The sequence below is a fragment of the Canis lupus genome, chromosome 22, assembly GCF_011100685.1.
Source record: "Canis lupus familiaris isolate Mischka breed German Shepherd chromosome 22, alternate assembly UU_Cfam_GSD_1.0, whole genome shotgun sequence".
NCBI lineage: Eukaryota > Metazoa > Chordata > Mammalia > Carnivora > Canidae > Canis > Canis lupus.
The window spans coordinates 49065264-49090242 of NC_049243.1; the positions used below are offsets into that span (position 1 = coordinate 49065264).

The 24979-nt window shown below is 40.2% G+C and overlaps 1 protein-coding gene across 34 annotated transcripts in view; it reads right to left on the reverse strand.

Annotated features, from left to right (window-relative positions):
• The window catches only part of DOCK9 (dedicator of cytokinesis 9), a 279172-nt gene that overhangs the window by 21390 nt on the left and 232803 nt on the right, over positions 1-24979 (reverse strand). For 13 of the 34 annotated variants that reach the window (XM_038569919.1, XM_038569910.1, XM_038569906.1 and 10 more), the window contains 8 exons: positions 21024-21139; positions 16742-16879; positions 16446-16628; positions 14537-14650; positions 14225-14440; positions 12780-12837; positions 11798-11875; positions 10288-10427 (listed from right to left, as the gene is read on the reverse strand). In XM_038569919.1, the coding sequence (XP_038425847.1) occupies positions 10288-10427; positions 11798-11875; positions 12780-12837; positions 14225-14440; positions 14537-14650; positions 16446-16628; positions 16742-16879; positions 21024-21139 (1043 nt within the window). The remainder of the gene's footprint in view (positions 1-10287; positions 10428-11797; positions 11876-12779; positions 12838-14224; positions 14441-14536; positions 14651-16445; positions 16629-16741; positions 16880-21023; positions 21140-24979) is intronic. The other 21 variants (XM_038569938.1, XM_038569936.1, XM_038569933.1 and 18 more) reach the window with 3 other exon arrangements.

Sequence of the window (24979 nt, forward strand, 5' to 3'; positions counted from 1 at the left end):
AAAAGTCATTTGAACCATATGTGTGTGGCTTCTCTATTTTGTTCCATTGATAGAGGATTACCACCCCAACTTTATAGAATGGTGTCTCCAGAGTGACACTAATGATATTTTGAGCCACACAACAATTTGTTCTGGGGTCTTTCCTGTGCACTACAGAATGTTTACCAACATCCTTAGCCTCTACCTACTAGATGACAGTAGCAATACCTTCTCCCTCCCCCTTCCTCCAAATTGTGACACTAAAAAAAATTTCCAGATATTACCAAAAGTTCCCTGGAAGATGGGGGCAAAATCATCCCAACTGAGAACCAATGCTTTACAATAACCTTAAAAGTCAGATAGTGTGACTCTTTAAACTTTTTCAAAACTGTTTTGGCTAGTCTAGTTTTTTTGCTTTTCCATATAAATTTTAAAATCCATTTTGTCAATTGCTACCAAAACCCCAGATGGGAGTTTGATCAGAACTGCTTCTGCATCTGTAAATCAGTTTAGGGAGAATTGATATTTTAACAATATTGAGTCTTCCACAAAGACTTTAGGTCTTTGATTTTTTTCATCAGTGTTTTGTAATTTTTAGCATAGAAACCCATGCAGATTTATATCTAAGTTTTTGTGAGGTTTTTGATGTTATTGTAAATAGTACTGTTTTTTAATCTTGATGATTTTTCTCCAAGGAAAGTACTTTATTGAATAATATTTAAAGTCTACCAGCATACCTGTTTGTAAGAATTATATAAAACAATCATTAATATGGTGAAACCACAGTACAAGAATCTCTAAATGTGAAAAACGTTGATTGACTTTTGTATATCAGTTTTTATATCCTGTGATCTTGCTAAACTTTGTAAATTCTTTGGGATTTTCTCTGTCATAAAGACAACTATATCATGGGAGTATAGGCAGTTTTCTTTCTTTCTTTCTTTCTTTCTTTCTTTCTTTCTTTCTTTTCTTTTCTTTTCTTTTCTTTTTTTTTTTTTTTTTTGCCTATTGTACTGGTTAGAACCTCCAGCAGAACATTGAATAGAAGTGTGAAAGCAGGTATTCTTGTTTTTTTTCCAGTTTTAGGGAAAATCACTTAGCCTTTCACCACTAAGTATAATGTTAGCTGCAGGTTTTTTGTAGATAATCTTTTTTGGGTTGAGGAAGTTCCTTTCTCTTCCTAGTTTTTTTGTTTTAAAACCACGAGTGGATGTTCATCTTTCTCAAATGATTTTTCTGCATCTGTTGAAATGATCATATAGGTTTTTAAATTTATTCTGTTAATACAGTGAATTACATTAATTGGTTTTCCAATGTTGAACCAATAGTGCATTCCCAGGGTAAACCCCACATGGTCATGATTTATTTTTCTTTTATATTTTACTAGATTAGATCTGCAAATTTATCTTTAAATGCCACTTGTCTTTAAACATATTTGTATCCTCTATCACAGCTTATTTTTTAAAAAAGATTTTGTTTATTTATTTGAGAGACAGAGTGAGTAAGAGAACACATGAGCAGGGGCAGAAGGAGAGAGAGACAGACTTCCTGCTGAGCAGGGAGCCTGAAGTGAGGCTTCATCTCAGGATTCTGGGATCGTGACCCAAGCCAAAGACAGATGCCCAATTGACTCAGTCACCCAGGTGCTCCTCTCTATCATATTTTAAATGAAGGGCAGGACCTATGGTTTTTCATTCCTAATCTACTGTTTCACTACAGGCCTAATGTGTACAGTTTATATATCCTAAGAAAATAAACATTTTTTTAAAGTAGGCTTCACACCCTGTGTGGAGCCCAACTGTGGGGCCTGAACCCATGACCCTGAGATCAACACACGAGCTCAGATCAAAAGTCAGATGCTAAACCAACTGAGCCACCCAGGCGCCCCAAAGATAAACATTTCTAAAGCAGTTGTGAATCAAATTTATCAGAAAATACTGTCTGACTTTAAAAACCATCTTTAAAGCAAGACATTTAACTCTTATGTCATGTTTACAATATACAAATCATAAAACCATCATCAGTGTGACTAAACTGAGCCAATGCTTGTAAAGAAGATACCAATTGTCTCATACTTTTATTGCACATCTTTTAAGTGCAAACACTAAACTTTACATAGTAACTACTATAACAGCTATAGACAAAGAAAAAATCAGAAAAGGTTCTAATACCATCTCTTCTCTTGAGTATTTGTATTATAAAAATGTACATCTTAGTTTTGTCTCAAATCTTTTCCAATGATAGAATCTCCCCAGGCTAAGCATGACAAATGTTTATGATTACTCTCACACTCTTCTGATTATAAAAAGCTAGAAAAAAGCATACAAATAAAACTTGTATAACATCAGTATCAATATACTTACCTTTCTATATTAGTAAAACTGGGGATATAATAAAGGTCTAACCTTAATTTGGTGGTTGTGAGGATCAAATAAAATTTTGCCCATCAAAGTGCTCTGAAAACTATAAATGCTGTGTGGTTAAATTTGCAGGCTAGTTAAACAGATTGCTCTTCTTTCAATTATCACTTTCTACTTTGTAGTTGATTGTTTAAAAATGGTATCTTATTATCAATGGACTACATAATATCCCACAGTGCCATACACATATTTGGTAGTGAGGACTTGGAGGAATGAATTAGTCTTCATTTTTCTTAGTAATGTAACTATTACTCATACATACCCTTTGCTGTTGGGAAGTAAGTTAACAGTCCTTTTATCAAAGCCTTGCATTTCTTGCACACCTTAGGTCAAAGTCGTTGCTACTAGGTAGTTTTTGAGCATCTTCATTCTCAGTGGTGCTGAGGGACTACTGGTAGAGGTGGAAGGATTTTGGAAGCCTCAATTCCTCATCAGGGATGAGAATATCGTACGCCCAAAGTGTTCTTCCAATAATGCAAGTCAAATGGAACTTTACTTATTTAAAAACTAGGTTTAACTTACAGACTACTCATTTGGGCGCTTTTCTCAATACTGGGCTTTGTTCAAAGAGAAATGTAAACTTTCTGTAAGAAACTACAATTGGTTCCATCAGTATGGGATAATCCACGCTATGCATGTGAATACACAATGATGATATTCTGTTTGTGGATGGGACCAAAGAGACCTACAGATTCTTAATTCCATGTTCTAGCAGTCATAACACAATAAGCATCTGGAGTCGTTTTGATGTCATCTTACAGAAAATTGAAATTCTTCTCAAAGAATTATAAAAGTTATAACTGGGCACAGTTACTACCACATTGTTAACTTGATTCTTTCCTTTATTCATTTACATGTTTTACCAAGCATCTACTATATGCAAGGCACTGTGCTTGATACTGGGGTTATAAAGCAAATTTATATAAATAAAATGAAATTTCTATAATTTATAAAAATGGTTCTATAGATTTTCCTATGAATGTGGGAGGTATATTTTGGATGGTTTATTAGGGTATGCACATAAGTGAAATTTGCTTTGAGGAGGGGCCTTCAAAGACACACAGAGGTTATCCTTCAGAGCAGCTAGGACTGATGTACTAGAGACTCATGACCACCAAATGGAAGATGTGAAATACACGTTAAGATACCATGGATAAGGAAAACAGTAATTTCAAATACGTGCCCAAACTTCAAGTCACAAAGGTAGACACTCTGAATTGAGAGCAGGAGGGTTTTTTTGTTTTTGTTTTTAAACAGTAGTCAGTGTGTCTCTGGGTGACTATTGGGGAGGCCAATCATCAGTGAATGAAGCACTTCTCGGTCTCAAGGAGTCCAGTACGAAGACTGATCCATAAAGAGATTATAAAAAATGCTAGCAGGTGCTGATAAAGAAACATGCAGGCAATCAGTGATGCAGACAGGAATGGCCTCCATCCAGTGATGTGGGAGAGGAGAGACACAGGAAGTTCCAGAAAGTGGTGACTGAGTCTTAAAAATGATCAGGAGTTAGTAAGGTGAAGGTGAAAGGTGCCAGTAGGAAGGAAGAGAGGGGAGACCTTCCAGGGAAGGGAACACGATGGGCAAAAGACATGGGAGTGAGGGCAGCACAACGGGGGAGGAATTTACAAGTAGTCTGAGGGGTGATTCAGAGTACAAAATCCGAACCAGGGAGTGGCAAGAGATGAGGCTAGGTGGGGCGGTGTGGAAAGGATTTAAATAGGCTAGATAGCTATACTCAAAGTTTTCTATGTCAAAAATAGATTAATTAAATGTAGATAATTTTGAGATATGAAAATACATATAGGCATATGTCAACTATCACAATGATTAAGGATTCTATAAGGAAGGTATTACTTGATTTTGAAATGATCTTCTATCCATAAAAGGTACCTTTACAGCAGCCTTTCAGGTATATTTTAAATGGCCCTAGGGCAGCCCAGGTGGCTCAGTGGTTTAGCGCCACCTTCAGCCCAAGGCGTGATCCTGGAGTCCCACATCGGGCTCCTTGCAGAGAGTCTGCTTCTCCCTCTGCCTGTATCTCTGCCTCTCTCTCTCTGTGTCTCTCATGAATAAATAAATAAAATCTTAAAAAAAAAAGGAAAATCTGTCAAATTGGGTTCAGAAAGATGGACTTCAAGCAGGAAACTCTCCTCCAGAATGGTTGGAAAATGGGAACATTTGATAAAGCAAATAGAGCTTAGTAAATAATTGAAGTAAGTATCGCATTTGATGGTAATCAGGAATTAGGAAATAACACATCACCAACTTTTATATACTACTAGACATTATTTTATCTTTTTTTCTTATTCAGGAGGTAGATCAGTTCATTAGTGTATCAGTTATTATTAAAAAGAAGTGATAATACATACTATAAAAAGCAATGCCTGTATAGACTTTACTCAAAAACAAACTAAGGAGTGCCTGGGTGGCTCAGTCAGTTAAAGTGTTTGGTTTCGGCTCAGGTCATGATCTCATGGGCTGTGGCAGGCTCCATGCTCAGCAAGGAAGTCTGCTGGAGATTCTCTCCTTCTGCACCCCCCCTAAATAAATAAATCTTAAAAAAAAAACAAACCCAAAACTAAAAATAGCTTCTATAAGAAAAGATAAGCCCTCTCATAAAAGTAGAGTATGGAACACCAAACATGAAAGTGTAATTTAGTAACGTAAATTATCCAACCTAATGTCAATCTATATATACCTAGACATTTAGAGTTGGTACATCAAGTAATAATTCTTTGAACAGAAATAACCAGTAAAAGAAAAAAAGAAAGAACCAGTACTCTCAGATAGTTCAGCTTGAGAGGCTATATGTCAACACAAAATTAGAGTCATAGGAATTATGATGTCATAGTAACTAAACACTGGGGCATATATGAATAATATTCTCAGCAGAAATTCCATGTATTAATTTACTTAGAATTCTCAGCAATCATAGCACCCTGAAAACCAGAGCTAATCCAGACAATGGTCAAATAGTGATGACCTTGAACAGAAAGCTTGATGGTTTTATCACCTTGCTTAAAATTTAAATGCCAAGATATATTTTCTAAATTGCCAATACATGCAAAGAACTATAAGTAATTACTGGTTGGAAAAAAAAAAAAAAAACCTCAATGAACTTTATGCATCTGAAAAGCTTATATATTATGTCATTAGATTGATCTTAAAATGATTCCAGTGCAAGCTCATAAGCCATTGAGACAGCTGTTTAAAATGTAATTAGCCACTTCCATTTTCAAGTGTGCCACAGCAAAGTGACTGAGGTCACAGAGCACCTGTCTGTGGAAACAGTACACTAATGTTGTATATGGGTATGTGTACACACAAAAACGCCTATTGGGGCCTGTTTATGTATAGGGTATTTAAAAATTTATTTAAATGCCAATTTTTCCATCTAGTATTAATTTAATCTAACCTTATGTATGAAGCTAGATGTTGTCCCTACTATCTGTCATTTAGAAATAACATAAACGTGAGACCAGGTTTGGGCAATGGCATACCTTATGGCTTAATTCACACTTCCACCAAATTGTTTCTTGAGATAGAGTTGTGAACCCCTTGCAGCAAGATAATCACTTGCAATGCTTATTGCAAGATATAAATACAGATTCCCAGGCACTACACTCACCCAGTGAAATCTGGGGACTGGCAGAGCAGGAAGACTGGAAATCTATATTTGTAACAAGAATCTATTTCTAATTAAGTACACTAAAATTTGAGGACTATTGGACCAAGTGACGTTTTCTGAGGCAGGCACATCACTTACGTATCCCCCAGCTAGCACATGGCATACAGCTAGTTTATGGAATGAATCAATATATGTCAATATAGAAATTTCCAGGCCATGAAGAACTCAGACAACTTCCAATTCAGACTATAAAGGGCCATAGTTTTGGTATTTCTCCTCCATGGGAAGAAAGCATTGTCAAATGCAGTCTAATGTGCTAGCGCAGGGAGCAGATCACACTCACATTTCTATCTCCAGTACCTAATTCAGTGCCAAGAAAGCTCAGTAAATATTTGCAAAATGAAGCAGGCCAATATGCCCTGGTATGAGCCAAAGGTAGAGCAGTTAGACCAGTTCCATGGGCGAAGTTCACTAGTCACCACTGCAATGACCTGCATGATGACAAAAGTGCCTCCATGGATATCGATTTTGGGGTTACAAGGACATTTTAGCAAGTGGGCAAATAGTGAAGATGAACTGTATTTTCTATTTCCCCTTCCTGAGTCCCTCTTAGCCCATCCTTCCTAGCTCTGTGCTTTGGGAGGTTGATGCACCAGCACTGCTGGCCTGCAGGCTGGGCTCCCTGTCCTCTGGCTCCTGGCTGAGTTCAGTCAATGGAAGGCCCAGTAAAAGCCTGGAGGGCAGGCGGAGAGTGAGGATGGACTGGCTATGCACATGCCCCTCCCTGCCAGGGTAGATAGGGTACAGGCCTGAGCTCTCCCCTACAACCTGTCATGTGCCCCCACCCTGTGGAGTTTCTCTTTCTCCCCTCCCCTAGTCCACAGGGTGAGGTGGTACCCCAGCTGTTGCTAACCTCAAGGGTACTGCAATATTATTTGTTCATTTCCTTTCACTCTATCCAAACTTTTCAAAATAGTCCCTTTGTTAGCCTTTTTTTCAATGCCTCAAGTGTGCTGCCTATTTCTACATGGGATCCTGAGGGAGGAATTTCAAAACTTCATGGGCTGTGTGGAACTTTGATGCCACAGGGGACTCAGAATTCTTCAATCTGCACAAGCTCCAAATTGCGTAACAGAATTGTAAACAGGAATGGGATGTTTCTTTTTATCTAATCAAAAGCAACTGGGAGGGAGTCTGCTCTTTAGATCAGAGTCAGGGAAGATGAACCGCAATCAATAAAAATCTATCTGAGGTCTGCTGCTGGGAGAACTATGTGTTCTTATGCAGCTCCACGAAAATCGTGTTAGGAAAGCACAAGGCATTTAAGTACATCTAATAATGCAGATTAAAAGGGCAATGGTTTTTATTAAGCTATGTGCTACACATCTATCCCCATGAGCTTTTCCCAAAACTCCTTCTAGGAAAGAAATGTTCAACTTTTTCTTTTTCTTGAAAACATCCTGATAGCCAAAGCAAAAATGCATGTGGTAATCTGTTTTCCTGACTTTTAGATCATGTTCTTTCAACTCCCAGCTAGTTTCAATCTTGACATGCAGCGGTTGCTCAGGACTTTATAATTCCACCGCGTCATATCCTAATCCTTACAGATCATTGTGTACTATGGACCTTGCTAAACATTTACCAACTTTATGCTTCAAGGACAGGGTGGAAAATCCATTTTCTGGAAATAACTGATAAAGTGACTGCTCTCACATGTTTAGTTATTGCTCAGACTGGGTGCCATTCACAAATTTCCTCAATCAAGTCTGTGCTTGATTTCCTAGGTTGATTCCCTAGCCTGAAGTGATTATTCCAGCCTATTACTTAATCAGATGAGCAAATCTGAGCTTCATTTTATCATCCTACAGGGCAGGTTACTGAGAACTGTTTACTTTCTTTTTTCTTTTTAAGATTTTATTTATTAGAGAGAAAAAGAGAGAGCACGAGCACGTGCACGTGCACAAGCAGGGGGAGGGGCAGAGGGAGAGGGAGTCGCAGATTCCCCACTCAGCAGGGAGCCCAATGCAGGGGCTCGAACCCAGGACCCTGAGATCATGACCTGAGCTGAAGGCAAATGCTTAACCAACCGAGCTACCCAGGGCCCCGAGAACTGTTTACTTTCAAATCTTTAGTTGTTCTTGGCATCATTGCTTTCCTTATCAAATTCTAAACAAAATGCTGTAGTCCAGAGGTCTTTGTAGACACAAGGGGGCACAGCGGTTTTTGCAAGGAGACAGTTTGAGCCTCCTCTCAAAGAAAAACCCAGTCAAATGCGCCTTGGAAGGAGGAGTTTAATGCAAGCCTATTGCCTCAGTGAGAGGTTTCACACTTCAGGGCAAAAACTGAAAAGTACCATCTGCCCTGGCGTTACAAGGTAGAGACACAGCTGAACTGTTAATGCCATGCAATAACTGCCTTTTTTTTCTCCTCTGAGATACCTAGAAAAATTTATCTCCTGGTTAAAATTATTTTAATATTTCTTTTTTTTACTTTGATATTTCAATGTGAAATGCACTCAATATATTATCCTCCTTTCTCATGTTTACTTTTTAATTTACAGGGTCATATGAGACTAGACAATTTATGACAGTGGTTCTTAAACTATGGGGGCTTAAGACCCCTTTTATCATTAAAATTATTGAGAATTCCTTAAAAATTACTGAGAACTTTTATGTATATGAGTGTTATCTCTCAATATTCATAATATTAGGAATGGAAACTGGAAAATGCTAATTTATTTTTAAATTTTTAAAATTATTATTTTTAAAGATTTTTTTATTTATTCGTGAGAGACACAGAGAGAGAGGCAGAGACATAGGCAGAGGGAAGGGCAGGCTCCCCACAGAGAGCCCGATGTGGGACTCGATCCCAGAACTCTGGGAACACGACCTAAGCCAAAGGCAGATGTTAAGCCACCCAGGAGTCCCCCTAAAAGATTTATTAATTTAAGTAAGATAATAATAAACCTATTACATGTTAATGAAACATTTTCTCAAAAAAAAAAATTAGGGAAGAGAGTAGCACCGTTTTACATTTTTGTAACTCTCTTTAATGACTGACATCATAGGAGAAACCTGGATTCTCATATCTACTTCTGTATTCAATCTGTTCAATATGCTGTTTTGGATGATGTATACCAAGAAAGTCCAGCCCTGCACATTCAGTTGGAAAAGGAGGGACCTCAAAGACTTCCTGAAAGGGTCTCGGGGACCCCAAATCTTCCTGGACCACACTTTGAGAACTGATTCTTTGACTGGTTAGTGTCGTGAAGATGTTTGTCTGTAGCCCTACTTATGGGCAAAAACATGTCTAGAAGTCATATAACATTAATTGTAGGACCTCCACATCATAAAAACATGTAGAACAGAAGCAGAAGATAGTTACTTCTCTCTGTTCTTTCTCTCCACATGAAGAAACAGACAATTTATTTTTCTTTATTTAAAAGACAGGCAGGATCGACATGCTTTCCCTTGACTATTCCATTCTGCCCTGAGCTAAGGGGAGGCAGGCACACATGGAAAACCCTTCTGGCAGACAGTTGACTGAAGAGGAAATTCAGTGGACAGAGGCAGAAAACTCACATTTGTTCAAATTCCTAGCTTTACTTTAAAATTTTCCAGTTCCAGATAAATGGCTGTAAGGTAATCCTGTTTTGACCAGAAAGTTGCAGAAACTGCCACCGTGATCTAACGTGGAAGCTTCTGACCTCTATCGGGGGCAGGATGAGGTATTCTTCTTCACCAATGGTGAGAGGAATCTGGGATAAAGCCTGCAAGTAGAGGCAGGGGCCCGGGGCTGCTCTGGCCCTAAGCCCAGGCTGGCTTCTCATGGCTTTGTGTGTCTGCAGACCCAGGAGAGAGGTCAGTGTGGGGGACACTGATTTAAAAGTCTGAGTGGCTGGTTAGCTCAGTTGGTTCGAGTGTGATGCTAATAAAAGTCAGATCAAAATAGCAATAAAACCCTATTTTAGCTGGAGAAATTAATTGCTGGAAAGAATGAGAAACCTTATGGTCAAAATACTAGACTTTTTCCCACATGCGTTTGAGCTCTTAGCCTCACTTTCCTCCCAACTAGCTCCTCAAACTCTCTTTCCAGAGCAAAGGAGGAATTCCTAGAAAGGGGAATGGCAGAGCTTTTGCTGCTCTGTTTCAGCCGTCTGGAGCATTCGTTTAGTCAGGGGGAAGTGGGTAGCTGGCAGCTGCTGAGAGAAAACCATCATGTGATGTGCTGGCAGAGCACGGCCGCCTCGGAGATACTCACGAACTGAAGACCCACGCCAGCCGAGGCGCTCACCTCGTTGAAATGGACATCCTGCATTCCGACATCTTCCATCATGGAGGCCTCCTCGTCTATGTTTGGGGTGATCACCCTGAATGCTGTGCATCCTTGTCTAAACATGCCTACAAGTGACACAGCAGGGGAGAGAGTAGATCAGTAACCCTAAGTGAACGGGCCTCGAGGGTTCTTCCTGCCCCCAAGTTTCTGTGTTGAAGGAAGCCACCGACTCTGAAATCTTTTAGGTCTCGGGCCACCCTTCTCACAGGGAGCCACTGTGTGTTTTCTTCATTTGCTTCCTCATATCAAGCCTTCCCTCCCTCAATTCTTCCTTCATCCTTTGAATTCTTTACCCACCTTTATTAAAATATACATAATCTTTAAATGAACTATAAATAAACTGAACAGGTATTGGATCCAAATTAATAATCTTAAAACAACAACAATAATTTGACTTTCTATGATAACCCCATGCTCAGATACTGAGAAAGATAAAGCCAAAGCCAATCAAAGAGAAATGTGACTCAAACAGAACTGTTGCCTTCAAGCTGTCACCTTCCCTACTATGGCTGAGGGTAACTCATAACTCAGATGAGAACTTGCTCTTCTCCTTCATAAAGCAGCCTACCAACATGTAACTCAACAGTTGCAGCCATGAGCTGAGAGGCCATTTTAGCTGGTTCCATGTCTACTGCCTGAGGGGTAAGGACAGGCCTTCTGTCTTCCCCACAATCAAAGAGCAGGACCACCAACAGCATGAATACGTCAGGGGCCTGAGCACTCTGATTCTCTCAGGAAAATGGTATAAGGTTGGAGCTGGGATCAAGAACCGAGATAAGGATAAACTGCAAAGCCATAATGACTCTTTCACACTCATCTTGGAGGCCCTGGGGGAAAAGTCATAGGTCAGTTGGAGGATGTCAGCTGGGCAAAAATGATCAAGTACAGAACGACTTGAAACGTATTGCTACTCTATTTTGAGATCACTATTTATAATAAAATAAAACTCAAAACTTGAATGGACACCTCCCATATTTTGGGAAAAAGAGGAGCACAGAGTATTTTGAAATCATGTCTTGAAAGAGTAGATTGTGGAGTCAGAGATTTTTCTGCTACATGATGGTGGAGGTTTCCAAGCCTTGAGACAAAAGATATCCCCCTTGACAAGTATTAATCTAGGAGCTTAAGGATATGATTTTGTTTTTCTGTTAACATACAAAAAACCAAAATCAGAGAAGCCAACCACCCAGGTTTCTGGCTAGAGAGTACATTTAAATATACACCTCAGCTCCAACAGAGTAATTGTAGGAGTGGCCCAAGCGCTCCCCCCCTTGCAAAGGAACAGACCGCCATGGAATAAGAGAGGAAAATAAGGAAAGGAAGGAGGGAGCCAAATCTATCCATGCAGAGTCGCGAGGGAGAATCCCCACACCTCTAAGTGTCAGGTGGATGGGGCCGCTGGGGCACTGGGGGCTGGACCCACCCTCAGGCTCACCTCCCCGGCGCCTCCTCTGGCAGGTGCTGTGGCTGTAGGGGAAGAGGGGCAGCTCCGGACGGAGGGCTATGTCTGCTTCTAAACACGAGGAAATGTATTACCTGACAAAAAGTCTCAACAGGAAATCATGCTAGTAGCAAGAGAATATGGAAACCTTTCCTTTCTCTCTCCTTTGGGTTCTGATGTATGACAAGCCTAGACTCCAATTAAATTCCATCTCAAAGAGCCAGCTGTACCAGAAATACAGAAATTCCCCGGTCCTAGCATCTGATTTTCTATCATCATTTCTGACTTTGGAAATGTATTTCTTGTTAGCCAGATCTAGGACTGCTGTACTCCAGGACACAGGCACACATGATCAGCTTTCCTAAAAACCTCAGTGTTTTTTATTTCCAAATGGAAATGAGCAACTGGTATTTAACCAAAAGAACCCATGAAAGAATTCATGGCCTGCTCATCTGGGAACAAACATATAATGCACAAAAGAGCAGCACTCACACACTCCTGCCCTCTCCTTCCCTGGGGAGGCAAGGTTTCTGGTCGGCAAGGCTGCCTACTCACATAATAAAGCCAACTGGGCTGTGGTTCTAAAAAAAAAATGCTGATACTCTCCCATTAAAGCTGCCATTTGATTGATAAACAGTTCCAGTGGGAACTGTCTTTAGGGAAAATAAATCTTGTCTCAGCTCAAGATTGGCCAGTCAAGGACACCCAGATGCAAAGCTCATTAAGTAGTTTTTGCAAGATAGAGTCGTTAAAGGTCATACAATAACACGTCATCTAGTTTTCTTTTTGATATTGGCACCTCTGCTGTGCTTACCAAGCCAAGCAAATGTCTTACCAGTGAATAAAACCAAGAACACCTGCATGCACACAAATCCAAAATGCCCCCACTTCCAAGTCTTTCTGAATGGTTCTCACTTGTCTTTTCTGCTTTGTACAGTTTTATATTCATTTCACAAAACACAGAAATCATTCCTACCTTTCCGTGTGAGATACTCTGCCACCAGGGCTGTGACATGGACATAACACATCGCTGCCTACAATAAAAGACATATGCTTCAGGATCACCATGTATAGAGTGCAGCTGAAAAAAAAACTGCAAATCGAGATGAATGGTAGTAAATTTGCTAAGGCTCATTCCTGTTTAGAATGACTGAATTTTAATATAAAAGATTAAAAAAGCATTTGTTCTTACTCTGTTGAAGATTTCTGCATCGTTTCTCTGAAGGTAAAAAGAACCATTTGAAGAAAAGGCATGTGTCTTCCTAGATTCTGAGAGAATTGCTCAGATTTCAGCAAATAGTTTTCTCTCAACTTAAAAAAAGATGTAGTGTAATTATGGAATTATAATCTAAAATTATAGCTTAATGTTAGATAACATTAAAAACACCTTAAAATGAAAGAAAAAAATAAAAATAATTGATTTTTTTTAACAAAGTTCCACAGTGTTATAAAAAATATAAAATAGCTGTTGGAAAAGACCCTGACTCTGATGCCTGAGCACCTGGTTCTTGTCAGAATGACAGAAAAATTACTACTAGTAGTAATATGTGATTCACTTTTATTATGGCTAATAATAAGTAGTTAGGCTAATATGTAGTTTAGATTAAATTTATGGTGAAACTTCTTGATTAATCAATACGTAAAAATTGTGACATAAACTTTTCAGATATAGAAAATGATTTTACTAAGTCAGGCAATTACAGAAGTTTAAGAGTAAAATCATGCTTCTTTGGTAATACTGTTGATCATACCTAAATGCTTTCAGCACAAATCAGAAACAGTTTTCAGAGGAACACAGAACCTGCCGTACATACAGCCTACTGCTTTCCTTAACATCACCCCATTACTGATGATGTCACGAGGCATTGAGGGGTTAGAAAGGGGCTCAATGTTACAGACTCAGTAAGCGTTGATGTGAGATCCAGTCTGTCTCCAGGGCCCACACACCCAACTTCCTGCCACCACCCTGTCTACTTCTAAAAACATGTGGCAGCTCTGAACACGGGTAGTGCTCTGATGCCTACCACTTCCACAGATGCCAATTGTTTTCTCCAAAAGGAAAAAGCAATGTCTTACCATTACTTTAATGACAGGAAAAGTTAAATTTCATCATAGAAGAGCTGAATTTTAGAACTATACAGAGTTTAGATGCAGAAACTGAGTGCACTTGGATTAGCAGATGTTTATGTGAACGTGGATGCTTTCTAAGAGCTGGCCAACCATGTACTCCTGTGACAGAAATGTTCCCTTACAGTGTTGTAAACTATGGAGATAATTAGAAGATACGAAGCAACCCTGAGCCTAACACCATTTAAGTATTGCTTCTTTTGATTACCGGGAAATTTTTCTTAAAATTGGCTTTTTTCAGTGAATGAGACATAGTTTTCCCAAAAACCCAGATCCATGGGCTTGTAGGATTACCTCAGAGAGATCCCCATTTTTGACATGGATCCTGGCCATACTGTCCAGCCACGTCTTCCTGAGCTCGGGAGTGCTGGCGTAGGACTTAGCCAGACTATACTGGAGGTCCACCAGCATCTCTGGGTCATTCTCATGCTCCTTCATCTGGGCGGTGGCCATCAGAACAGTGCGGATCCTTTTGGTCAAGTCTTTCACATCCGAGGAGAATGTAGTATGCTAAAACAAGGGTGGAAGAAGGACACATGGCTTTCAGTGGTCTTCTGCCTGTCAGCACACATGCTAGATGATGAGGTAGTCCTGGGGGCCACCCACCTTGATGAGCCTGTCACTGTTGGCACAGTTGTTGATGATGGACAAGGACTGCTGGAATCTGGTTCCCCCGATCCCAACAACATCTGCTATCAGCTGGCTGACGGAAATAATGACCTTAGGGACACACAAATGAGAACAAATCATTTCACTTTCAAAGGACTCCCCAGCCTTGGCTCCTGCCTTCAGTTAGGATGCGCACGAGTACAGGGCAAAGTTTTGACTGCACAGATCATTCCTATGTAGGAAACAATGTCTGAGTCATCTTTTTCCCCTTCCAAGAATCATTCCAGAAAGTGATTTTGCTATCCTTAAGTATTTTGTTTGCATAGCAAGATGCTCATCAGGAGAGTGTAGAGGCATGAGAATCAAATAAGCCCGTATCACTTGGACAGTTATTTACTTTCTTTAATAAAGGAGGGAGACCTTATCGTTTATCTCCTTGCTTAACTGTTTGAATGTATATACACTAAATATTCAATAAATGGACTGTCCTTTGCATTTGTTATTAAAACATACACATTCTAACAATGTAACAGGCAGGGGGGGAATCTGTCTTTTTTTAATTTTTATTTATTTATGATAGTCACAGAAAGAAAGAGAGAGAGGCAGAGACATAGGCAGAGGGAGAAGCAGGCTCCATGCACCAGGAGCCTGATGTGGGATTCAATCCCGGGTCTCCAGGATCGCGCCCTGGGCCAAAGGCAGGCGCTAAACTGCTGGGCCACCCAGGGATCCCGGGGCGGCGGGGGGGGGGGGGGGGGGGGCGGGAATCTGTCTTTATTGGGGTCTGTGAAGTGCTCTGCCTTTACCCAGATACTCAAGCTAAAACATGGATTCTATCTTTATTCCGTCCTTTTCCTTCACATCCGCAGGTACAATTAATCACTAAGTACCATCAACTCAATCTCCCCTTCCTCTAACCTTACCATACCTGGTCCAAGACATCATCCTCTCTGGCCTGGATTTGACCATGGTTTCCCCAAAGTCTCCCCAGCTAAGGCCTTGACTCCCCTGATTCATTCTTAGCATGAGTCTAGGTGATCCCTCCAAATATGCAATGATGTCTTTACTTCACTATAAGCATTTTCTCTGGTTTCCTGGACAGGTCCTTTTCCTCCTGCATCCGTCACCTGGAACATGCTCACCCTCTAGACCTGCTAACCCATATTCATTCTTCACATCTTCCTAGAAGCCTCCCTGCCCCACCCAGATATCCACCCCTCTTCCTTGGTGCACCCAAGTTCCTCTATTACAGCACTGAGGACAGTGTAGTGAGAAGAGCCTTGGGGTTTGTCTGTCTTCCAGTGGACTATACGTTCCATGAAGGCCAGGAGAGGATTCTGTTTTGTTCATGCTTGTATCCATGAATCTTAGCATATAGTTTGCTAATAATAAGTATTTGTTTTAAAATGGAATAAGAAATGGAAAAGGCACTCCTAAATGAGTTTATAGAAAAAGAAAGTCTATGAAAATATTAAAGATTTCTTATACCTTGCATGGTTCCCAGAGCAGAGCATTTCGGACATTTTAACTCTGGAGAGATGGCAGGTGTGTCAGTAGATGGAAGGCAGATAAGAACCACTTTAGACTTTCTGTGTTTTACCTAAGATGTTTGCTATTAGGCACCCTCACACGATTTCTTATCATGATTCAGTGGAATTTCAGTCAGTCCAATATTGAATCCATATCTGAATGTCAATTTACCAACAGAAATGCACTTTGGGCCTAAATCTCACAATATGGAGAATGAAATAAACCTAACCAGTAAATGGGACTGTCCAATTTTCCATCTCAAGGCCAGATCTTGCCCTATGTACACTGAGGTAAACCAGTATATGTCACACAAGTCTTCCTGCTGAGACAGAACCCCACAGAACACACCTGTGCCAGAAAGTGAAACTACGCTCACCTGCAAGTGTGTCCGGACAAAGGACTTCTTCCCAGTGTAGTCAAAATTGTTCCTCATGAGGAAGTATAGCAGCTGGGAGGCCTCGGTTCTGATGGAGCTCAGCTTTGAGTTGCAGCACTTGAGGATCTCATAGCACAGAGCCGCACACATGTCTGCCCTCCCTTCGTAGAACGTCGAGGGAAACTAGGTGAACAGCAGTAGCAAGAGCCACATGGAGATCAGTGCTCCCTTCAACTCCAGGTAGAAAGCAGATAAGCATGGTCATCAACATGACTTCCCCTGAGGAAGCAGCTTACCTTATAAATGAATGACCTTAAGGCAGTGAAGACATTTTTTAAAGCTGTTTCTGACTGATGTTTTTGAAGAAAACACAGGTAGACGTCAAATACTTTTTTCATGAGAGGATTATGTCCATGGTCAGCCAGGAGTTGGTTCTTCAAACACACAAGGACAGCTTGGTTAGTGAGGCACACCAGACACCCCCACAGGGCTGCATACAATTTTCAGACTCAAAGGTTAAATGCCCCAGGTACTAAGACAACTTATAATTTAAACAAACTCTGCCATGAGTCTCTAGGAAAGTGCAGAGTCCTCAGGTAGTACAAATAAGCCTGTAACTAAATTTGTGCTTAGGAATGTTTTTTTCTTTTTTTCTTCTTCTTTTTTTTAAAGATGCTATTTATTTTATTTGAGAGAGAGAGAGAGCGAGAAGCAAGCCCAAGTCGGGGAGAGGGACAAGCAGACTCCACGCTGAGCACAGAGCCCAACGCAGGGCTCGGTCTCATAACCCCAAGATCATGACCTGAGCTGAAATCAAGAATTGGATGCTTAACTGACTGAGCCACCCAGGCGCCTCTTGCTTTTTTCTATTAAGGGAGGGACTGACTAATCATAAAACTTCCTAGCAAACCGTAACATGTATTGAAGGACAAGTGTTCTTCAGTACTGACTTGGCTTCTATTTATTTACTTAGTTTTACTGTATACCAGCAACCAATACCGAGGTGATCTTTGTGATATCTTAATTCTAAAAGAGAGGTGCCATTACAAGTGTCAGCTGATTAACAGGCTGGAAAAAATACTGAAGTGAGGTCCTCTAAAAGCAAGTTTGTGGGGCGCCTGGTGCCTTAGTCGGTTAAGTGCCTACCTGCGTTTAAGAATTCCATTTAGAGAAGAGCTGTTTCAGTTGCAAAGGCTTAAGGTGACCTAATTCCATGTGTCCTTGCAGACCACAAACTCCCTAGAAGAACCCAATTATCCCAGTGCTCTTCACCGTCACATACTGACTCTCACCATGCAGCTCAAATTGAGAAAAGGCATAATGTGGAATTGCTAAAAATACATTCTCAGGTTAAATTTATAAATACATTAAAAAAGATTATCAACTACTGAAAGGCCAGCATGGACTTGGGATTGTGTTCATCACAGACACTGTATAACAGCCAGAGAAGAACCTTATTTTTCTGCACTCAACTACCTTGGTTTACAAAATAAGAGAACATATGTGAAAGTGCCCAGCACAGGATCAGCATCTCATAAGTGCTTGGTAATATTCTCCTCTTTTCTTTTTTCTTTCTTTCTTTTTTTTTTTTTTGTAAGATTTTATTTATTTGATAGAGAGAGAGCATAAGCAGGGGGAATAGCAGGCAGAGGAAGAGGGAGAGGGAGAAGCAGGCTTTCTGCTGAGCAGAGAACCTGATGTGGGGCTCAATCCCAGGGCCCTGGGATCATGACCTGAGCTGAAAGCAGATGCTTAACCAACTGAGCCACCCAGGCACCCCTCTCCTCTTTTTTCTATATGGGACCGTTCAACTACTTTAATGTCACTCAGCTTATCTTTTCTTTCTTTGTCCCTCCGCTGCTACCACCTCCCCACAATGCTTGGCTTAGTGGTTGGAGAACAAAAGCTTTGGCAGGCCAGGTGTGCAGTGATCTTGGGCAGATTTCCTAACTTAGCTCAGCCTCAATCTCCTCATCTGTAAAATGGAGGATAAGAAGATCCACTACTCCAGGCTGTTGGGAAGATTAATGCTTGAGGCACAGAAGGCACCCAACAAATACCAGGGCTTAAATCTCTTCAAACATTTTCTCTCATTAAGAATGTGTTTTCTTGCCTATCTTTGGCAACTTACTTGATGTGCTCAATTAAGAGACTGAGTAAACAAATGGGGCTATCTTTATGGAAGGTGATTTTTCTCGACTTATGTCAGCTAATTCAATGTAATAATTTAATTTTTCTGATAATATACTCCAAATGATGCCGCGGCTGAGTAAATTATTTGTAGAGGAAAATCCCAGTGGCTGGTGTGCTGGTGGACCTCATGAACCTGTGAATCTAGGCCAGGTAAGCCTGCAGCATGGCATGACATCCATCAATGCTGTAACATTTGCCAATCTTCCCACTTTTTAATGGGGGCACTGAGCTTTAAATGCTTTTGCACACAGGCAGATAAAATTTTGGCAGAGATCACCTCAGCACTAAAGCTCAATCTTCTCCCTAATTCCTGAGACCTTTTATTATAGGGCCAGGAAGGCACGAACATAGGGTGGATGTTTTCAGGTATTTCATATCAATCCATTATACAGCAGACATACTTGCCACATTCTAGTTAAGGGAATCGGGGTTTCCAGATGTCAAGCCAACCCACCTGAGGCTTAGAATCTGGCTCATGGTAGAGCTAGGATCTAACGTCTGGCCTATATCCACAAAGTGGCAGGTCCTTTCAAAGGTCATCTTACTTTAAATTTACAACAGCCCTTACCACAGGAGGCAGATGCTATTTCTTCTAATGTTCCAAATGAGAAATCTTAGGTCTGGAGACACAAAGTAATTTTCCCAAAGACATTCAGACAATAAATGTTACAATCAGGGACCATTAGGTGCTGTTTCTCTCCCAAGAGTCAGACAAAACCACACTGGAGATCTGGAAACCTTGATGAACACTCTTCTTTAATATGAGGCAAGCATTTCTAAGGAGGCTGAGAACCATAGGGTGAGCAGTAAAAAATTGTTACTATTCTCTTGGACCCACCAGACTATACCCATGGGGTATGTGCCCTTACCCCTGGCCAGTGTTCCAGGCTCCACCTGCTGTGTAGCAGCAGGGTTTCCTGCACACAGACATGACTGAGTCTGTCTGTGCTGTTTCGGACTTACAGATTCTCAGCAGTGACACAGGTATACATGGCAAATATTCACATTAAGAATGTCATTGCCTATTTGTATAACATTTCTAAACCAAAACACCCAAAGAAAATGGAAAGAGGTTCCAAACGTGGTTCTGTTTCGGCAGAGTGCTGTTTCGGACTTACAGATTCTCAGCAGTGACACAGGTATACATGGCAAATATTCACATTAAGAATGTCATTGCCTATTTGTATAACATTTCTAAACCAAAAACACCCAAAGAAAATGGAAAGAGGTTCCAAACGTGGTTCTGGTAGAGTACTGGTTCTCCAGCCATGGCGTTCAGGTTTCACCCTCAGACTTTCTGATTTAGCCAGTCCGGGTCAGGACCTGGGAATCTGCACTTCTAACAAGGTCCCAGGGTCTGCAGCTGCTGCTAGCCAGGGGACCACACTCTGAAAGGCACGAGAGTGGAGGCTCCATGGAAAGAGACCCTGCTCTTTCCGCATACCCCATACTTATTGGATTAGGGTCTGTATTTCCTCATCTCTCAACTGGGCTCTTAGTAATGACATTGCCTGGGGACATGAATGGCATGGCTGCTAAGAAGAATAAAGGTATAGTATAATAAAGTGACATGATATCAGGGTACTATTTGTATCCTAATAAAGAAATGTGCCTTGTGAGAAGCAGAAATAAATAAAGCAGAAAATGACTTTGGCTATCTTTTCCAAATATCCTTGGAAACACACTGTTTCAATAGTCATAGCTTATTAACACTAATTCAATTTTCCCCTTCCTCGCTGGAAATGGAAGCAATCATTTAACAAGACTGGGAAGTGTTAGGTTCCCTAAATCAAGTGAGTGGCTTACATGACCATCTCCACCTATCTGAATATTACTTGCTAAAACCTAAAAATAAAAGACCAAAGCAAGTTTTTATTTTCTATCCTTGAAATGCTTCTATCACTGAAGTTACTAACAGACTTTTTTAAATTGCAAGAGGTCAATGTGTCTGTACTTATTACTCTTCTATATATAAATATCTAATTTTAACTGCTGCTACAATTGGATATTCTCAAAGATAGGAGGGGCAGAAATCTCTGATTAGGTTCCCACATTTATCATCCTTGAGGGCACAGCAAACCATGTTCCCCAGGCAAATGTTTTCTTCAGGCCAAGAGTTAACCACCTCCAGGGACTGTTCCCATCATTTGCAAGCGTGCAGCACACGCTGAGCAGCTAAACTTTTATTTTATTTCAGGGAATTCAAGTCATTAACCATGGAAAAGTTTCATTAAGGGATGTCAGGGATTTATGGTTTCTTTACCAGGGCAAAAACAGTTGCTGCAACAAGAAATACAACATAGGAAGTTCTTGCTGGTTCAACTAAACAAGCAGAATGAATTTAAGAGGTAAAGTACTGACCATGACCAGCTGTTCCATACGAACCTTAAATGCCAGTGTAAATAGAGAGAGTGTGTCCAGAGCTGTGAGGCACACCTCAGTAGCAATGTTGGCTTCCAGCAGCGACTGATGGAGAACATCTGCGTCCGAGTGGCCATAGCCTGCATGAATTACAACAGAAGGTTACGGCCCAGTGACTGCAGACAGATTGGCTGGCGGCATTGTATAGTCACAGTCAACTTTTGATTATTTATGGAAGGCTTCTTCTGGGGCTTTGTTTCCCTTTTTCACTGGTGTATGTGGAAGAGGGGTAGGTAATTAATAATGTGTCCATTTGTTTAGAGCTCTTTTTCAATTCTGGAAGGGAAAGAGTAACAGCAAACATTTATTATGTGCTTGCTATGTGCCAGCCATGATTCTATGAACTTTAAATGTATTAGCTCATTTAATCCCAAAACAGCCCTGTGAAGTAGGTACATTATTAAGCCCTTTTTGCAGATAAGGAAACAGAGGCACAGAAGGGCTAAACAGCTTGTCTTAGGTCATACAGTTGATAAATAGTGGAGCCAGGAAGGCACCTGGATGGGAGCCAATTAATTGAGCCACTTAGCTGAGCTGTTAGGATGGGAGGAGTGGTGAAGGAGGGGGGTATTTCCAAAGCTTCCTGCACAGACAGAGATGGCAGCAGAGCACAGAGGTTAAGAAAATGAGCTGATGGTCAGGCTCCTGGTCCCTAAATGCAGCTCAGCCACTTGCTAGCTATGTGACCTGGGGCAAGTTATTTGACCTCTTTATGCCTCAGTTCCCTAATCTGTAGAATGGGGGTAGTAATAGTATCCACCTCAAAGGGTTGTGGTGAGCATTAACTTTGTTAAGATTTGTGAAGTTCTTAGAATAGTGCCTGGCACATGGTGAATGGCCATGTGAGTGTTAAATCGATAACATAAAGATCTCTATTATCATCCAGAACGATGAATGATAATCAAGAGTTGACTGTACTGCTGATAGTATCCTACTTGCTTTATCAAAAAGCATGAAAGCCAGTATATATCTGAAAGAAAAGTTTAAGAAAAGGAAAGGATTTGAAGAATCATAATTTAAATATGAACTGATATCTTCTATATATGGCTGTAAAAATCAATTTAGTATTGACATAAATGTAGCTTTATATACAATCTGAGATATTAAATTATGAAATGATATGCATTAGCAGAAATACATATAGGGATGCAGAGATGTTACAGTACTTATCTAGATGACAAAGAAAGATGGCAATAAAATAAAACATCATATAATGTCCTACTCCAAGGAGCAAAAATAAATCAACACTTACTATGTAGTTGTATGTAATTTTCTTTATACTCCAGAGAGGAGGACATTTTGTATATAGATCAGGAAAATGAAGTGCAGAAAACCTAGAGAATTTTCTTGAGGCCAGGAATAGGAAAAAACCCAGAAACTACACTCCAAATTCCTTATCCAGAATCACTGTATAACAATACCTATTATTAGGATAAAATAACTAGCATGATGTTACTTCTATTTTGATAAACATCAGAGTTACAAAATGATTTTTAAAAGACTCAAAGAAAAAAAAAGAAAAAATAAAAGACTCAAAGATTTTTCAAGCTACCAAGTTGTTTTTAAAATAGGCTAAAAATACCATAATGTGTTTTCATGTGATGCTGCTTTGCTTTTAGGAGGGTGGTTCTGAAGCTCCATGTGTTTGAGGATTGTATGGTTTTCACACTGCAACAGAGTTGACTGTCCTTAGTGGAGCTACATGACACAGCGGCGCCATGCTAGTTCTGAATTTTTATTTTTGCTTTTTTGGTAAGAAGTCTCCCAGAGAAAGAAAGATGGATGTATTTTGGTACTAATTTTATGGCACTGCCTTTGTAAGCCAGGGCATCACCTCATTTGGCGTGGTTTGTCTGGTCAGATAGAGACGGTGAAAGAGGAAAACAGATTGTTAATTACTGCTAAAGTGATCACAAACTAGGGCAAGAGGGGGGAAAATACACCACCTTTTATTAGACCAACCAAGATTATCACAGGTCCAAAAGACCCTTTGAGGGCTGCTGGAGTTTTATAGTCTGGGTTAAATCATATAAGGAACTTGCTTTGGTGATCATTTTAATATTTTTCTTGCCAAAGAATTGATGTTTTCTTTTTTCTAGGTAACTTCTCGACAAAGTATATGTAGGCATGATAATTATAGATGGAGCTGCCTACACACGGAAGAATTTCTACAGCACTGACTTTTAGCTGAAGATCTAGACCTATTCAGGACTGGAATTTGGCAATGTGTTGTTTTTCAAACACAGAATCAATGGCCATGCTAATTAAGTTTTTATGTAATTATGTATACATGTATGGAAACATGACAATGAAAAAATTTCTCTAGGCTCTTAAGCCACCATGAGGTTTGACACAGTCTACCTAATCTCTTTGAGGGTAACAGTCAGATTTACACAGAAATCTGTCCGCCTGTGTCTGAATGACCTAAGAATAAAAGAAATGATCCTTTTAAGCCACAATTGGTTATAGTTTTGCTTTTCCTTAAACTCCTATCTCAAAAAAATCAGCCACATTCCCGAGCTAGTGTTATTAAAAAGTCCTTAAAAATAAATGGCAGGGGATGCCTGGGTGGCTCAGTGGTTGAATGTCTGCCTTTGGCCCAGAGTGTGATCCTGCAGTCATGGGATTGAGTCCCACATGGGGCTCCCTGCATGGAGCCGGCTTCTCCCTCTGCCTGTGTCTCTGCCTCTCTCTCTGTGTCTCTCATAATAAACAAATAAAATCTTTTTAAAAAAATAATAAATGACAGCACGGAGAGGTTGTCTTAAGTGGTAGAGAACTGCATGGACAGTTCTCCTACGGAAACTGCTTGACTCAATGCCTAGAACTAAGTTGTGCACAAGTGAAGGTTTTAGTCAATGGTCACCATAATACAGGCCAACCCAAAAAGGGGTCTTAAGAGAAAAAGCAGTTTCTTAAAGTACTGGTCAGCAACTTTTTGAAGCTAATTAAGCAGCTTCTCAGTGGGGCAAGTAAGGAATGCTCTCCTACCTGTTGTCTGGCTTTTCTTTCCTATCATACCAGTGAGAAACATGAATTATCATGCAAATGAATTTAATATATTCCTAGGGGAATATATAACTGCAAAATAAATGCAAAGTGTTATTTTATATGTTGTGCACATGTATCACTTACTTGCAAACATGTCTCACTTAGCTTCCTTCCCACAGCGTGGTTTATGTAAAATATTCTACAGGTAGCTATCACTTTCAGTTTGCTATTTTACACAAATAGTTTCTGTTGATAAACAACAGGATGTGCTTTACAATAAAAATGTTGATGCTTTAATGTTGTAAATATTTACTTTTCATGTACCTGGGCAATGACCCAAATGTAATGAACCTCTATCTTCTTCTTCCTTTTTTAAAAAAATTTTATTTATTTATTTGAGAGCAAGATATGCAGAGAGAGCACAGAGGGAGAGGGAGATGGAGAAGCAGACTCCTGCTGAGCAGAGAGCCAGATGTGGGGCTCGATCCCAGGACCCTGAGATCATGTTCTGAGCTGAAGGCAGACACTTAACCAACTGAGCCACCCAGGTACCCTGAACCTCTATCTCTGAGTATTTTTGAAATACTTAAGACTATTTGGCTACAGTGGGACTCACCATTTTCATCATTTCTTATCAAAATCCAAGAGTAAAGATACATGCCATGATTACATGTAAGGTACATATGGTGTTTTATCCCACATTCTACACGGATGTACTAAAGGGGACACGAGAACAGCCTTCACTGGATTAAATTTCTGGCGGTCCTCTGCTGCCCCCACCTGGTCAAGCTGAGGCCTGACAAGGTCTTTCCTACTCAGAAAAAAAAAAAAAAAGACAAAAAAGGCAGGTGGTGTATGTTGGGGGGGGCACTCTTTTTTATTCTTCTCTAAAATAAATTTTAGACTCTGGCACTCTGCAAATCTCTCAC